Source organism: Liolophura sinensis, chromosome 11 (assembly GCF_032854445.1).
Source record: "Liolophura sinensis isolate JHLJ2023 chromosome 11, CUHK_Ljap_v2, whole genome shotgun sequence".
Classification (NCBI taxonomy): Eukaryota; Metazoa; Mollusca; class Polyplacophora; order Chitonida; family Chitonidae; genus Liolophura; species Liolophura sinensis.
Window position 1 is genome coordinate 28,513,652 of NC_088305.1, and position 16,860 is coordinate 28,530,511.

Below are 16,860 nucleotides of genomic sequence, written 5' to 3' on the forward strand. Positions count from 1 at the left end.
TAACTGAGAAACTGACAAAATTATCACAGTATTTGGTTAACTGAGAAACTGACAAAATTATCACAGTATTTGGTTAACTGAGAAACTGACAAAATTATCACAGTATTTGGTTAAATGAAAACTACACTAAATTATAATCACATTCATTCAACTAGAAGACAATCAAATCTTATTCACTGGAAATTTCATCTACAGCTATCTGCCAGAATACATGTAGCTAACATGATTTTCAAATCTAAACCTGGAGGTGTGTCACCTCAGTACTTGGTACAAACAGAGCGGGGCTAACCGTGCTGGACTTACCCACTCAGGAGATCGACAGCTTTGTCTCAGGCTAGGTCTATAGTTAATAGCAGCCGCACAGGCCTGCAACAATTAGATTTATTTATTTATTTATTTGATTGGTGTTTTATGCTGTTCTCAAGAATTTTTCACTTATACGACAGAAATAGGGCAGAGCATTGGGGAAACCCATAATCCCAGACCTTCCCACGTTCGGCTGGAGAGGAAGCCAGCATGAGCTGGACTTTAACTCACAGGGATCGCATTGGTGAGAGGCTCCTCGGTCATTGTGCCGCACTGGCACCACAGAGGACCCAATGTTCATAGATGTTATGTGGCTGTTTGCGCAGTCTTACATGAAGTAAGAAGTAGGCCCCTGCAACATTTAGGTGGTACATGTACTGACTTGTGTCACCTAGGTGGTACATGTACTGACTTGTGTCACCTAGGTGGTACATGTACTGACTTGTGTCACCTAGGTGGTACATGTACTGACTTGTGTCACCTAGGTGAAACATGTACTGACTTGAGTCACCTACATGTAGGTGGTGCATGTACTGACTTGTGTCGCCTAGGTGGTACATGTACTGACTTGTGTCACCTAGGTGGTACATGTACTGACTTGTGTCACTGTTAAGTTTAATACGCTTGCACTGGATTATTATCAGTCACTGTACACTTTATACCAGAGTCAGTGTAACTGCAGGAAGATATTTAAATAGAAAATGCATTATATATGTTACAATTTACATACACTGTTAGTTAAAAACAATGCTAAACCACAGACCAGACTTCCTAAGTGAAAATTTGTTTCTTTCACTTGTGTTTATGCCATGCTAAAAATATGTCATTTACAAGACAGCGGCCAGCACTATGGTGGGAGGAAACCAGCCAGAAAACCACCACCATCCGCAGGTTGCCGCCTAACTTACAGCGACAACATTGACAACAGGGGAGGGTCTCCCCTGGGATAGCAGGCTAGCCAATGGGCCATGGAGGCAACCAAGTACCTATTGCAAACACAATGCTGAAAAAAAAACTTCTATAATTTCTTTCATAGTGTTCATAGTGTGTGCACATGTCTACTATTCATAAAGCCAACTAAAACATGAGGTATTCTTTGTGTAAATCAGCCAGGTTTCTTCACGTTTCTTTTAAAGCCAATTTCATGTATAAATAGTGATCATTAAAACTACTTCAATGGCCTCACCATTTTAGGCTGTGTTATATATCAAAAACAGCTTGTCATTGGATCATCACAGACTGTGATTTATGGATATATGTATGGATCATATCAACATATGACTAGCCCAAAGGTACCAAACCCTTGTCAAAATGCTTCTATATATGTAAATCTAAAACAATGCATGGTGTGTTTTTTTCCCCAACAAGGCGCTCAGAGGATCCCACCAGCTGGCCTGCTATAGCAGTCAACTAGACAATCGAATCAGGGTAAAGATAAAAGTTGCAAAGTGTTGTGGTGGTAAAGATGTCACTGTGGGGAGGTCGTGCACAAAATTTAGGCAGTGGTCATTGATATGCAAATTGTGAGCTGCATGCGACAATCCGCAAACGATTCCAATGCTGTGATTTATTTATTTATTTATTTATTTATTTGATTGGTGTTTTACGCCATACTCAAGAATATTTCACTTATACGACGGCGGCCAGCATTATGGTGGGAGGAAACCGGGCAGAGCCCGGGAGAAACCCACAACCATCCGCAGGTTGCTGGCAGACCTTCCCACATACGGCCGGAGAGGAAGCCAGCATGAGCTGGACTTGAGCTCACAGCAACCGCATTGGTGAGAGACTCCTAGGTCATTACGCTGCGCTAGCACGCTAACCGACTGAGCCACGGAGGCCCCCCCAATGCTGTGAATGGCTAAGCAAATGCTGAGCTATGGTAGTACAAAAAGTTCATTGTGGGGTGTTCGAGTGGTCTTTGATATGCCAATCGCTTCCATGATTGGCTATCTGTGTACTAAGGGTGGTCACTGCAGCCCACTGATTGGCTGAGAAAATACTCAGCTGACAACAGTCACTGTCAATGTGAATGGTTTAAACATTCGGTCACAGTATGGGAAGCCACATGCATTGGCCAGTGTCATAGGCTACTAGTACTAATACAGATGAGAAAAGCTTTCTACAGATACTGTGTATACCAGATAAATTCGCATACACCAAAGGTAAATTCTTACACTCTACAAATCTGCTAAAGTAGCTAGAGAGACAAAAAGCTTATCTAGATAAATGAATCCATAAGAAACTGTAGACCTACAAGAAAGGCTTGTAGATATCCATGTTTACAGGAGAACAGAATGAAGTCAATCTGATTGTGTGCATGATGTCCACAAAACAGGAATATGGTAAAATCGCCTGAGAAACCCAATACCCTTCTTGTTCTCCAACATGTAGGTAAGCATGTGCATAAAAATTGCAGCCCTACATGAAACCTTTCTTGATTACAAAAATGGTAAATCTGGCATAAAGTTCATACATCTCATCAGCAATAAAGTCACAGATACCCTGTATACAAGAAAATGTTGCCCTGCATGGGGGCTTAATTTCTAGAAAACAAATCGAAGTTTACATAACTGGTAAATTTTTTAACTGAAAGTCTATCAATTAAAATCATTAAAACACATTCACAAAGAATATAAAACTAAAACCAATAAAACAGTTCAACCTTCCATCAGTATGCCTAAAGGCGAAAGGAAATACAAAACAAGGTAATATGGATAAGAAAAAAATCCACTATAATATCAAAATTCATATGTGTACATGATCAAGTCATCATGTTGAAAACTGGTAACAACTGACCAAACATAAAACCTTACTCTGAGGCTACATACACACCTGTGAAGTGAATATGAACACAGCAAGTCCAAAACAGTTTTTTACCACAACAGAAAAATCAAGTATAATGTCAACAACATCTTCAAAGCATGTTTATCAAGACCAAGAAGTTTCATGAACATATCCCAAAAACTTTGACAACAGCTGACCCAAAGAAAAAAGTGTCATAGCAGCGAGCTAAAAATGCGAATATCCCTAATTATTCAAAATGAGTAAATAACCAAACCCTGTTCATCATTCTCGCTAAGTTTCATAAAGATAAAATGTGAAAACTGTTGGAATATCTGACCCAAACATAAAACCTTGCCCTAGCCAACAAAACTGAATAGTACTGGCTGAAATAAAATGGCAAAGTCCAAAACCTGATAATTTGAATAAAAAAGCAAACATCCCTAATTTATAATCAAAATAGAGTAAATGTCCAAATCATGTCAATCATTCCCACTAAGTTTCATAAAGGTGATGTGAAGACTGTGAGACTAGCAGACCTAAACATAAAACCTTACTCCAGTGACAAGAAAAATTACTCGGACATCAACACCAACATGAACACGGACACTGACACCACTTTACACACCGCCCCCCCCCCCCCACCCCCCTACCCACACTCACAATACGTCGCCTTACTTTGTAATGGCGAGCTAATTATATATTGCTGTGTGAATACGGATGACATTCTTACCTTGTCTAAGGCGCCGACAAACTGCTGGTCTCCATGGAAGACATCCTGGATCAGCTCTGTGTACTTACTGTGTACATCTAACAGGCTTTCCACAAACGTACATGGCACCTGAAAGTTAGAGCGCATGTTGGACTCCATTATGTAGATGTCTAATGAGCAACTGTACCACTTTATGAGGAAATGTAAGGAAAATCTCTTAATTCTGGCGGCAAATCTGGCCAGATCGTGACATCCACCGTACCAACATTCTTGTCTTGAATTTGCTTCATCTGACTAGTGTTTAATGCAAGATTCATGAAAATGCTTTCAATGGCAAAGGTCTTCTAGGAAAGTAACAATCAACTTAAGATTCCTTTCACCCTGCTGCACAACTTAGCCGTCTTTTTAGCATCATTTGTAAAAAGTCAGCTGTATGGTTAAAAATCACTAAGAGAGCTCTATGAATTAATGTATGTATGCATGGTTGAGGTTTTACGTCGTATTTAAGCTGTGTACTCAATTCACAACTATGAATTAATAATCACTCTCTTCTAGCTGGCTCATGGAAGCGTACAGTGACTCACATTATCTCCCTTGAGAGACTTGACGGCTTCCAGACCAGTCTGTTTGATATGATCCTCCACATCCTGCACCAACACACTCAGTCCGCCGTTGATAGGCTTTAATAATGTGTACATATTTGATAAATCTGGGATGAAAAACACAAAACAAAACATTTCATACAACAATCTACTAACCAACCATCTTTTTTTTCAATTTTTAAAAATTTCAGCAGAACACTGTAAATTTATTACATGCTGGTGAGTATGAATCTACAAAATAGTCATTCAACACATTGCCAACTCACTCAAGGGAGGTAATAAGTCCCACCAGGCAAGTGTGACTTGATTATCTCCCCTGAAAAAAACCAAAACATTCAAGCATACTTTTTGCTGAATCATATTCTCCCTCTTCATGTTTATTTGACTCACTTTCAACATGCTTTCCATTGTTTCATGAAAAAACGCAACTGTAGCACATTGGTGTGAAAGCCAACATTTCAACAGTAATTCCTCACTGAAAGAAAGTATCAAAACAACCATATCCATGTTTTCTTGAGCTTTTTAAAACAACCACATGCATGTATTCTTGACCTTTATAAAACAACCACATGCATGTACTCTTGACCTTTTAAAAACAACCACATGCATGTATTCTTTATCTTTTTAAATACTTGAAAAATGACAAATACTCTAAAATGTTCCAATGATGTGATACACGCCCTGCACATATAAAAAGTTCCAATGATGTCATACGCGCCCTGCACATATTTGTTTGATTCCTGTTTGATGCCATACTTGCACATCTTTTAGCTCACACGTACCTGAGAGCAATCACTTTCATATATGGGCAGAGAAAACCAAACCACTCATTGATCAGGGACTCGGACGCATCAAGAACACTGTTCACCTGGCACCGCTATTAAAGTCTCATCACACAAATATGTATAGTAAGTTTCTTAGTTTAAGTTTGGTTATCGAGGATAGTGTATTTTCACCTAACTTTAAATTTTTTAAAGTCAGACATTCTGATCAATTCATTCACTTTAGAGGTCAACTTCAGATTTTTTTTTGTGAAGTTTGATTAACTTGTTACCAGAAAAACTTGTCTTGGAATCAACAGCATCATCCTAAGGCATTTCTAAGTGCATTTTTACAGGTTAATCTAGAAATATAGCAGTTTTATGTCCATATATAATCACTGAAAATGAGCAGCATTTAACTATCCACATGGACGTGAATAGGAGTTCTGGATGTGGGCACACCTTTACATCTTTTTCATGCTGGACATACCCGTATTTTTTTCATGCTGGACATATCCGTAAGTTTTTCTTGTAGGACATACATTTACGTTTTTCATGTTGGACATGCATGTAAGTTTTTCATGCTGGACATACCCCTAAGTTTTTTATGCTGGACATACCCGTAGGTTCTTCATGCTGGACATACCCGTAGGTTTCTTCATGCTGGACATACCCGTAAGTTTTTCTTGTAGGACATACCTTTACGTATTTCATGTTGGACGCACCTTACATTTTCCATGTTGGACATAACTTACACTTTTCATGTAGGACATAACTTTACGTGTTTCATCCTGGACGATTAAGTTTTCCTGCCGGGACACATGTTCATGTTTTTTAAGCTCGACAAACCCTTAAGTTTTTCATGCTGGACCTATCTTCATGTTTTTCATGCTGGACCTATCTTCATGTTTTTCATGCTGGACATGCCTTTATGTTTTTCATGCTTGACCATACCTTTATGTTTTTCATGCTTGACATACCTTTACGTTTTTTCATGCTGGACCATTTCCTTACACTCCCCGTGGAGGAATTGAAGGTGGTCAGCCACCATCTTCTGCTGACATTCCTGTGTCACCTTGTGGTATGAACTCGGGTGCAGGAATTTCCTGCTGCGGAAGTTCTCATTGTCTAGTTTCTGTATTCACCTGAGAGAAGACAAAATGATCTTAGTCAACAGCAATACATCCTGGAAGATGATGCGTGAAAATTTCTTTAGGTCATCGCATGAACACTTAGACCAAAAATAAATAAATAAATGAGTAAAAAATGAACATCATATGCCTTGAGTCATTCTACAAGTCTGACTCACCAATTTGTAATGTTATATTTAATTTTAATTTCTGTTCCTGTTAATGAAAAATATTTAAGGTGCCTGTTAACCAATTAAATTTGGTACCCAATGGCTATCTTCAGCCAAAACTCTCAGTGTTACATCTCCCACCACTGACCGTAAGCTCTGGAAAACATGTACAACTGGTCTTGACATTATTTACAAACTGTATTTCGGTCATAAATCAAGATACAATCATCTATTTTAATTCTTAAAACAGCGTACTCAACACTAGTAACTAACAGTCTATCTATATGAATGTTTTGTCAGTATTTAAATACTCCTGAAATATTATCCTTACTTGTCAAAAAAGACCTCCAACAGTGAGACTGCGTGTGCTCACTGTCACTCGTGCTATCCTAATGTTTAAAAACACACAATGATTTATTGTCACAAAAGTCACAAAATTTATTCATCAGGAGAGACCAAGGAACCTTACTCCATGTCAAGTTTGATTTCATACACCTTCTGCTTCCAAAAATTGCCTTGTTAAGTCTAATTAAAGCAGCTGGTTATGAAGATTTCCATAAAAGGGAAATAACTCGCAACGTGAACAGGTTGCTTCGTGGAACATTGGAGATCTGAGTTCATGTAAAAAATCTGAATATTTCTTTCAAAAAAAAAAAAAAATAATAAATGCAACAAACATAACCAAATGTTTAGTTTTTTTATTCAGTCGATGGAATGAATACTTGCTTGTCTATAAACCAAGACAGCACCTGGCTAACACTTATTTCAACTGAAAGCAGGATTCCAAAGTCTTCTAAAAAGTATCACATTTTACTTTTTTTATTTGTTATCACCTCATAACATGCAGAACAAAATGTCAATACTGCACAAATGGCTTGTGTGAATTGAGGCAGACATCTTGAGAATTTTATCCAATCAAACATGTTGCTATCAGATTGCGCAGCCTAAGCAGTGACGTGGCCTTTACCCATTCACTCCATGAAGTGAGATATGATAACACAGAACTACTGCATAAGACATCATTTTGAGATCATTTACAATGATTTAGTTGCGTACTGCCGAGGGGCCATTTCACTGTGTGTTGTGGGACAGGTGTGTATCATGACAGGCCACCACAGATGTAAAACTGGTTGATTTACAAGCCATGTAGTATTCAACAACGGTGTCGAAAATTATGTCAGACAGCAGCAAATCGCCTCGGCCCAAACCACATCAGGGATGCGGAAGGTTTGTGGGAATGAGACGATGGCATCTCACTGAACAATGCATAAACTTAATAAAATAATTTTTTTTCTTTAAGTTTATGACAATTGAAGAATTAAATTTTGCTCCTTTGTATTTCTTGCATGCCAGGGATGATTTCTTTTTTCTTTTATGAAATACAGAAAAATTCTTAAAATGCTCTGTTCAAGCTGAAGTGTTTTCTCTGATGTCCGCCATAATTACGTCAAAACTGAAGTATAAAATGCAGCAACAGTCAAATGCCTTGATCAGCCTCAATGGTGCTTATGTCTATTTCTATTTGTTTCTGAATTGAGCATGAATCTAGTTGTTCAACAATCCTATTGTAATTTTGTAAATATTTAATAGGGTAAAAAATCACCAGCACAACCCCCCAGAGGCAACAAACTGAGCCAGGAATTACCCCGCCGAACATCTGCAGGCTACTTAAACTGTAAATGATAAAGCAGGCTTACTGTATCAACAGTTCAAGCAGTTGAAGAAATATCCTCCCAGTATGTCCAATTTCCAAGAAAGCTATTCATCACCTGGACCGTCATCACAGAAGTTAACAAGTTTTATCTGTCCTAGGCTACTGCTTTAACTATAATACGGCAAATAACTTCGACGTTAGAGAGCTAGAGTAAAAGTGATGTCACCTTGCTGTCCATAATGGAAACGTGTCATGATGAAGTTTCACTCACCTTTTACTAGGTTGAAAAAAGTCTAAAAAACTATCTAATGCCGGTTTAAGATACTTTGAATGGTAGTCTTCCAGTGGACATAAACATTAGTTGGGTGTTGTCTTTCACTTTAAATGCAAGGACACATATACTAAGCATTTATCTAATGATTTTGATGGCTGTGCCAATACATCGTATTCTGTCTCATATTATCATACTCAAGGTGTTATCCGATCCAAAATTCTGTCTTTCACTTTCACTTCTGTTCTTCATGACAGAAGTTCAGACTCTCAACTGACCTTTTCCATGTACTCTGAGCAGTTGTACTCGTCCTTGAGACGCGCAGCTTCCTGTTTGTAGTACTCTCCCGTCTCCTCCAAAAACTGGCTCTCGAACAGCTCCTCGTACAACTGAAAGGTATTTCAGACACTTTTTTGGAAATCAGGCATATAAAACGACCTATAATTTGGCCCACTACAAAGTCAGACATTTTCCTGATTCTGAGAGTTCTACTGATCTTATAGAAGTGTTTGAGGTTTGCTCTGAATGTACCATGACATCCTACTCAAAAATCCAAGTATCAGCACAAGGAGTAACATTTTCAGAAATCTATTTTCTTCTAAAAATGCAATTTTTGTAGGAATATTTTAGGAAAAATAAGTTTCCCAATTATGAAAAGGGGAAATGGAGTGCCCTTTGATGAAATAAGCCTTGCAGCTTTGAGACATAACTTATGATAGCTGATTAAACAATACCTGTAATGACCACAAGAAGTAACATTTTCAGAAATCTATTTTCTTCTAAAAATGCAATTTTTGTAAGAAAATTTTAGGGAAAAAAGTTTCCCAATTATGAGAAGGGGGAAAATGGAGAGCCCTATGGTGAAATAAGCCTTACAACTTAGAGACATGCGATAAGTGATTAAACAATACCTGTAGAGGATATTTTTTCTTGTAGTCTTCTACATTAACAAAGGAGTTGATCACACCATGGATGACTGTCTGATTAACTGAGGGACCCCAACGGTCACTGAAACGGCAGGGTTATCACATATATAAATAATTCATAGAACGTCATACATGTACAAACTGACAATGGATGTGACATCCTGCTTAAGTCTATGTCGTCTCGTCAAAGGCCCCTTGTTAAATAAATGGCAAATGTCAAAAAGATGAGATGTCAACAGTTTTACTCCGTATATAAACCAGTTTATGTCAAAGGATAGCAAAGCTTGAAATATTTGTCAAAAACTACATTCGCACTGCGCACCCATTTGTTTTAAGTACATGCACCGACTGAAACTTGCGCGCACAAATTATATGCGTACATGTTATAAAATGAGTAGGACTGTAAAACTGAAGCAGAAGTACATTGTGCTTTGTGTTACATCAACAGCATGTGTTTTACAATTTGAGGAGTTCATAAATCAAACAGTCACTCTTCTGCAATGAAGACACGTTAAAACTCCGCGATCGACATTAATATGTATTTTTGAAGAAGGCTGACGACACGGCAAGACGTATCTAATCTAGATCTCTAACACACAGATTTTGCTTGCTGTGAACAATGCTACATGTGGCTTGAAGAAATACCAGGTCAGTGATTATTTGCTGCACACTACGCTATAATATTTACCTGCAAGTTGTGCACGTCAGCGGTGAAAGTGGGATGCACTATCCATTTTATATATTTCATATGTGCACGTGTGCATGCGTTATTTCGAGCCTTGGATAAAAAATTTGACAGACTGCAACTTGAAAGAAAGAGCAACTCATAGAGCTCCACGCTGCAGCCAAATATCTGTCATATCTGTCCTCAAAACCTGCAGTTAACAACATTATTTTTCTTCTTCTGTCCTACTAATGTATGCTGTTTTCACAACTTAAGGGCAAAAAAAAATTCAAAGTTCTTTGATAACAAATGATTTACATAATGCTCAATAAGGTATTAAAACTCAGCCTAATACAGGGAAGTTTAACGCGAATGGTACCCACCTCTTGATCTCTGCCAATATTAGAGACACCATACTCTGCTTGAGAGGTTCAATCATCAGTCGTTTCCAGATGTCAAGAGCAAGCTGCAAACGGAAAAGCTTTTGTATTAAGTTCTCCTCAAAAAGGTTATGCTTTGGCCTGTCAGTGCGTACGTTTGTATGAATGCTTGGGTTTCTATGTCAGTCAGTTTTCAGTTTTTTGACGAAAAGGAGTCATTAGGTGTGAGTCCTCTTGTGTTGAGTTCACACTGCTACATGACACCAGACATGAAGGTTATGCTTTGGCCTGTCAGTGCCTATGTTTGTATGAAATGCTTGGGTTTCTATGTCAGTCAGTTTTCAGTTTTTTGACGAAAAGGAGTCATTAGGTGTGAGTCCTCTTGTGATGAGTTCACACTGCTACATGACACCAGACATGACACCCCACCTTGTCATATTATACTGACACCAGGCCAACCAATCCTGTTTCCTTGTTCTAACCTCTTAGACATGTTGAAGCTGAGTGCCAAATGAGGAAGGAAAAAACATGACTTTTAAAGTCTTTGGTACTTTATGAGGTGTTCAGGCAGATGCTCTAACCATTAGGTCACCAAAGAGGTCTTTGACCTGACTGGTGTTTAACTCTGTACTCGAGACGTTTCATCCTATGTTCATGAGAGGAGGCCAGGTTTAAGGCTGAAGAAAGCCTAACTACCATACTCCTTACAGTGCATGGTCACCCTCTACATCACTGCCATCAATGGCAAACTTTGTGCAGAAATCCTGAACAATGTCGAGGCCACTGGGGTCACAGTGAAGAGGCAGGAAGTGATGTCAGAAAACACAAACAATCCGTCTCAACCTTTGTCTCTAATAATACTTTATACACATGTATTCTCTTGGTCTAAAGTATGTACAACATGATTTTATCTAAAACCTGAACCAATTCTATTGATGAATGCTGATTTAATAGTTCGCAGGAGAACACAAGTGATAAGGCTAAGTCTAAACAAGGCTAAGTCTAAACAAGCCTAAGTGCCTCTTACAGGCTCTAAAGGTCAAGTTTGTCAATTGGTGGCAGTGATGTAAAGTGAAAGGTAAGAGAGCGACGCATGTGCTGTAAAGAGTACGTCTAATCATGAGTGATTCGAGAGTATTTAACGTGTCTTTTTTCGCAATGTGTTTCTCTGGCCATTTCGTACCCTTTACGTCTTCTGTATTCTTTATGTCTACAACTACAGATCTTAGACTTCAGTCAAAATTTCAAAACACCTTAAAGTTGTTATTTCTTACATAACCAGGTCAAAATATTGCTTGATATCGTAAATTCTGGGTAAGTTTTTGTAAAACAAATTTAGCTAATATCACTAATTCATCGCTTTCTATATAATCACAAGATATTATATGCCACAGTAGAGTGGGAGTAAAGAAAATTACCCCCACAAAGTACATATAAAATGGTTGAAAGAATGCTAGGGGTTTAATGTCATACTTAACAATTTTTCAGTCATATGACGAGTCATTAGGTGCAAGTACATATATTAAGTCTTCTTGTGACTGGGTGAGTCCATGCCGCCAAAAAACTGCCGCCACTGAACTATCATGCTTAAGACACCAGACAAGACATCCCACCCAGTCACATTATACTGACAGAGATTATACCTCTCAGAGATGAGTGCCAGACGAGGAAGCAAGAAGTACCATTTTTAAAGTCTTTGGTTTGACCCAGGTTTGATCCCGAGGCCTCCCGAAGAGGCGAACACTCTTAACATTGCACAAATCACATGTATCTGTAGAACAGCCAGACAGGTTAGCTGTTGAGTACAGTATACCAATAATATACGAATAGTCTAATGTGATAGCACACATCATCATGGCATTTAAGGTTGGTGACAACACACTGCAAATACCTTGAGAAATGGGGGACAGTCATTTACCGATCACCTCGTAAAAGTTCTGGTATCATAATTTTACTTCTATCATGTCAACTATACAACCCAAAACACTTTTAAATTATGGTTTATGGCTATTAATAATTTGAAATCATTTCCCTATCTGTTCCCCTTGAGATGTGCAAAATTCACGGATCAGAAGGTGATTACCTCCCCTATTTCCAGCATCTGTTCCGACAAGTCCACCACAAAACCTCCATAATTCAGATCTGGCCCGCACTGTATTTCTGCTTCTTAATAAACTGAGAGTTAAGGTAGCTGAAACATAAAGCATGTATTACAGTGTGGTCAGACAGTATGTAGATTTGAAAACACTGATGTCATTCAGAAACTCTCCTTTGGCTTCACACAACTTTTCTATTTACTTATTTATTTATTCTGCTTGGTGATTTACGTTGTACTCAAGAACACTTCACTTATACGACTAAAGCCGGCTTTATTACAGGAGTGGGGTGGGTGTGTGTGTGTGTGTGGGGGGGGGGGGGGGGGGGGGAGGTAGGGTAGTGCTCTCAGGATAAAACAAGACCCTCGACAAATTTACTTATTTATTTTTTCATTTCATTGGTGTTTTACAACGTACCCAAGAATATTTCACTTACACGACAACGGCCAGCGTTAAGATGGGACTAAATTCGCCTGGTTGCTGACACACCTTCCCCCCGTACGGCTGGAGAGGAAGCCAGCAAGAGTTGAACTTGAACTCACAGCAACCACATGGGTGGAGGAATCATTGCGCCGTGCTGGCGTGCGAACATCCTTGACCAAGGAGGCCCCATCCACAAATGCATCACTTTTGTATTCCTTTTAGTCATACGGTACATGTACAGGATCAAACATATACCAGATTACATGTTACACACACATCAGATGAACCAGTGTTTCTTTTTTGGTAGCTGTTTAGAAGTCGGTAGAATATATCAACAGTAAGACTGGATTTTAATTATTGTTTACATAAGCTCAAAGCATAAAAGTAAAATACACACTTACCCGTAAAGTTGATCGAGGTAGCTAGAGCCGATTGCTATACTCCCTGCCAGTGATGGTGATATGCCGACAGTAAATTCTCATCCCCATTGTCCAACACAGCCTAATCAACAACAAAAAAACTTGTGCACTATTTATTTATTTGCTTATTACTTTACGCCATACTCAAGAATTGTTCAGTCATACAAGTGAGCCACATGCAAAGTACAAAACTGCAATCAATTCACACTTTCATCTTGGATACTCAACATCACACTGTGCTTTACACAACAGCTGATTTACTTAAGCTTTAGTTATTGAAGATACACGCAGTAATAATCAACTTCATTCAAGACTATAAAAGGGTTAGTTTTTGATTTGGTTTTGACTGACTGTGAATGCTAATCTCGAGAATTTTTCACTTACAGGAATCCCATCAGGTTTATATTTTCTTTATTTATTTGATTGTGTTTTACTCAAGAATATTACGCCCATACGATAGCAGCTAACATTACAATGTCAGAAACGGGCCAGAGGCTGAGATAATCCCACAACCATCCACATGTTGCTTGAAGACCATCCGACAAACGACCAGAGAGAAAGCCAGCACGAGTTGGACTTGAACCTACAGCGACCACATAGGCTCTTACATCGTGAGAGGCTCCTACATGTAAGTCTTTGTTCTGTGCTAAAATGCTAACCACTCAGACATGGAGGGTCAAGTTCCTCAGTAAATTGATTAAGTTAATTGTATGGGAACTTATATATTACTTATCGGCAACAGCATCTTGCTTGGACTTACCTGATGTAGTGTTTTAACATGGCACTCTAAGAAAGCCTTTGTTTCTTTGTACAGTCTGTCACCTAACGGTTCTGGGTAAGCCACACATAGGGCATACACATCCGTGACACAGTCAAGGGAGGTAATAATGGTAAAATTGACAACATTCAATTGACAAGACGCCAATTTAAAGCTAAAGAAAACACTAAGGTGAGGTCTATGTCAGGTGATTTATATATCAACTGAAAGACCATTAAACACTGTACATAAAAATATTGTGATTTATTTTCTTGTACAATTTTTTCAACTTATCCAAATGCATTTCAAACTTTGGATTCTACAGTGGCCTTTTCTGTCCATATTAGGACCAGTGATGTCACATCAGTTTTTTTGTCACTTAACATGCATGGACTTTTCATCATTCACAATACACAAAACTTATACACTGAACATCTGCCTTCAAATTGCTCGTGTGGTAATGCTAGTACATGCTAGAAAAAACATCTCTCTGAACTAAATAGGGTTTAACAACAAGAAGCACAAAATCTATTGAACTCTGCCATATGCTGGATATTAAGCCACACAGGACTAATATTCGCAAGCCTTTGATTCAAAGTCTTTTGGTCTGACTCATTACCAGATTACTGGACTGAACCCACGTCATCACACTAACAAGTCTTGGAAAGGATATGAAAAGCGATCGTTCCATACTGCTCTGGGAATGCGATCACAAGTAATCACTGATTTCACTGTCTTCAGTAAGATCCCCCATGTGGTGTCGAAGTCCACACGCCGTGGTTTGAGAGACATACCTCTCGGCTCACTGATGCCTAAATAAATGATAGGACTTTCTGCTGAGATGGTATTTTCCCTGCAAACCATGAACATAAAGCAAACAGTAAGGAGGTGTAAGCCCATCTCAGAGTACATGCATTTTTGCCAACTTTACATGATTATATCATTAAGATCATTTCTTACATTTTTACTTAGGCTATATAACATGCTTAAACTCAATATCTGTTCATAATACATGCTACATGGATTAATTTACATGAATAAAGAATTAAGAGATTCTTTATGCATGCAAGTATTGAATCCTAGAAGTACCCCTTCCCACCCCACCCCAACCCTTTCAAACAAACACTTTTTCATAAGCCCTGGACCTTTGTTCCTATTTGATACTTAGCCACCCTCCCACCTTTGGAACTGTCCACTGCTCCTGTCAAAGCTTAAATATAGGAATAATGAGAGCATTGCAGTCACACTACTGGTACTGTACATGTTAGCCCCGAAGACTCCAACTCAAAGACAATCAGCCTGGACCTGTTGATTTATTTGTTTATTTATTTGTTTATTTATTTGAACTGGATGCCCATTTTCCTTTATCACAAATTTCTCTTGTTCTACAACTTGTTCTAAAACAAACTGGTTATGCACTCGTATATTTATTGACTTATTTCATTGGTATTTCATGCTAAACTCAAGAACATTTCACTTATACGATGGCAACCAGCATTATGTGGAGGGAAACCGGGCAGAGCCCAGAGGGAACCCACGACCATCCCCAGGTTGCTGGAAGACCTTCCCACGTACGGCTGGAGACGAAGCCAGCATGAGCTGGACTTGAATTCACAGCAATCGTATTGGTCAGTATAAGAAAAGGAGTTGGAGTCTTTCGGAGCTATGTACTTGTGGCAGAGCACCAACATAACCAACTTAACAAAATAAAAGTCCCACCAATTACTGTAATACAGTGAAAGTTTCTACAGGTTATGTTTAGTCAATCACATGTACATTACAACTTTTGAAGAGTTTACTCCGATAACTAGCCTCGCAGGCTATGATCATAGCGCATACAAGTCAACAGCCTGGTAAGTGTCCATTCATTGACCAGTAAGCACTATACCAGCGACGGGCTAGTAAACTGTTATTTTCTAGTTCAGACATTGCCATCAAGTTCTGTCAATACCAAATTTAGTGCTCCATTAAAGGTAGGGCTTATTATAGGGAAGGAATTCCTACTTTACGATGTGTTGATGTTGTTGTTGCACACAAGACTAAGGTGACTAGAACCAGTCGTCCCTTGGATACCGTAGTCATCAAAATGGCAAAATTCACACCCTTTGCACATAGGAAAACTGGGGATTGAACATGTAAGTAGTGATTGAGTGTTTCGTTTGTGCTGTCACTCATCCGGAGTACTCAAACGCTCAGAAAATAAATTATTCATCGTGACTTACTTCACTCAGCTCGACATTTCGTCCAAGTCATATTCCGTGTCTCGTCTTGCACGAGAAATGACGAGAGTGCCTCTCGTTCTGACAAGTTCCCCAAAAAAGCTGAGAAAGGCTTCTTTGGAAACGAAAGTTAAGGCCTGAAAAGTTTAAGTTCTCGAAGTGCGTGGCATTTATTTCCGTAGGTTATCCAACCAGGCTCATTTAAGGGCGTGCAGGACGGAGTTGGAAGCTGACACGACTTGAAAAAGTTCAGGCAAGTAGCTGATGTGAACTTAATTAGTACAGTTAGATGACAACAACAACACGCGTGAAACGCGTGTAGAGAAAGTCACGCACATTTGTTTATTTGTTTGAAATTTTTAATCTGTACAGGTGCCGTGGTTGGGGAATGTAACTCTTAGATCGAGGAACACGTAGTTATTTGAGATTTACAGATAGAAAGTGCTTGTAATGTGTCTGATCAACGGGTAATAGCATCTTCTCGCACGCATTAAAACGTCTGTAACGTAAGTCGATGTCAACCGAGTGATCCCCATAATCAACTTTTCAGTCTCGCCGAACCAAAAAAAGATTCATGACAACCACA

General features: G+C 38.8%; 2 protein-coding genes across 2 annotated transcripts in view; one reads left to right on the forward strand and one right to left on the reverse strand.

Annotated features, from left to right (window-relative positions):
• LOC135477693 (cullin-2-like) overlaps positions 1-16,282 on the reverse strand; it is a 31,315-nt gene extending 15,033 nt beyond the window's left edge. Inside the window, 15 exon segments of the mRNA XM_064757884.1 lie at positions 304-366; positions 3,824-3,931; positions 4,387-4,511; positions 6,015-6,036; positions 6,169-6,310; positions 8,658-8,779; positions 9,302-9,398; positions 10,364-10,446; positions 12,444-12,503; positions 12,506-12,551; positions 13,281-13,321; positions 13,324-13,380; positions 14,059-14,161; positions 14,729-14,908; positions 16,278-16,282. Coding sequence (XP_064613954.1) covers positions 304-366; positions 3,824-3,931; positions 4,387-4,511; positions 6,015-6,036; positions 6,169-6,310; positions 8,658-8,779; positions 9,302-9,398; positions 10,364-10,446; positions 12,444-12,503; positions 12,506-12,551; positions 13,281-13,321; positions 13,324-13,380; positions 14,059-14,161; positions 14,729-14,847 — 1,188 coding nt within the window. The 5' untranslated portion in view covers positions 14,848-14,908; positions 16,278-16,282.
• An 85-nt stretch (positions 16,283-16,367) lies between these two features.
• Positions 16,368-16,860, forward strand: part of LOC135478286 (sperm-associated antigen 1-like) — a 29,342-nt gene continuing 28,849 nt past the window's right edge. Inside the window, 1 exon segment of the mRNA XM_064758561.1 lies at positions 16,368-16,527. The gene's annotated coding sequence lies outside the window, so the exon portion shown is untranslated.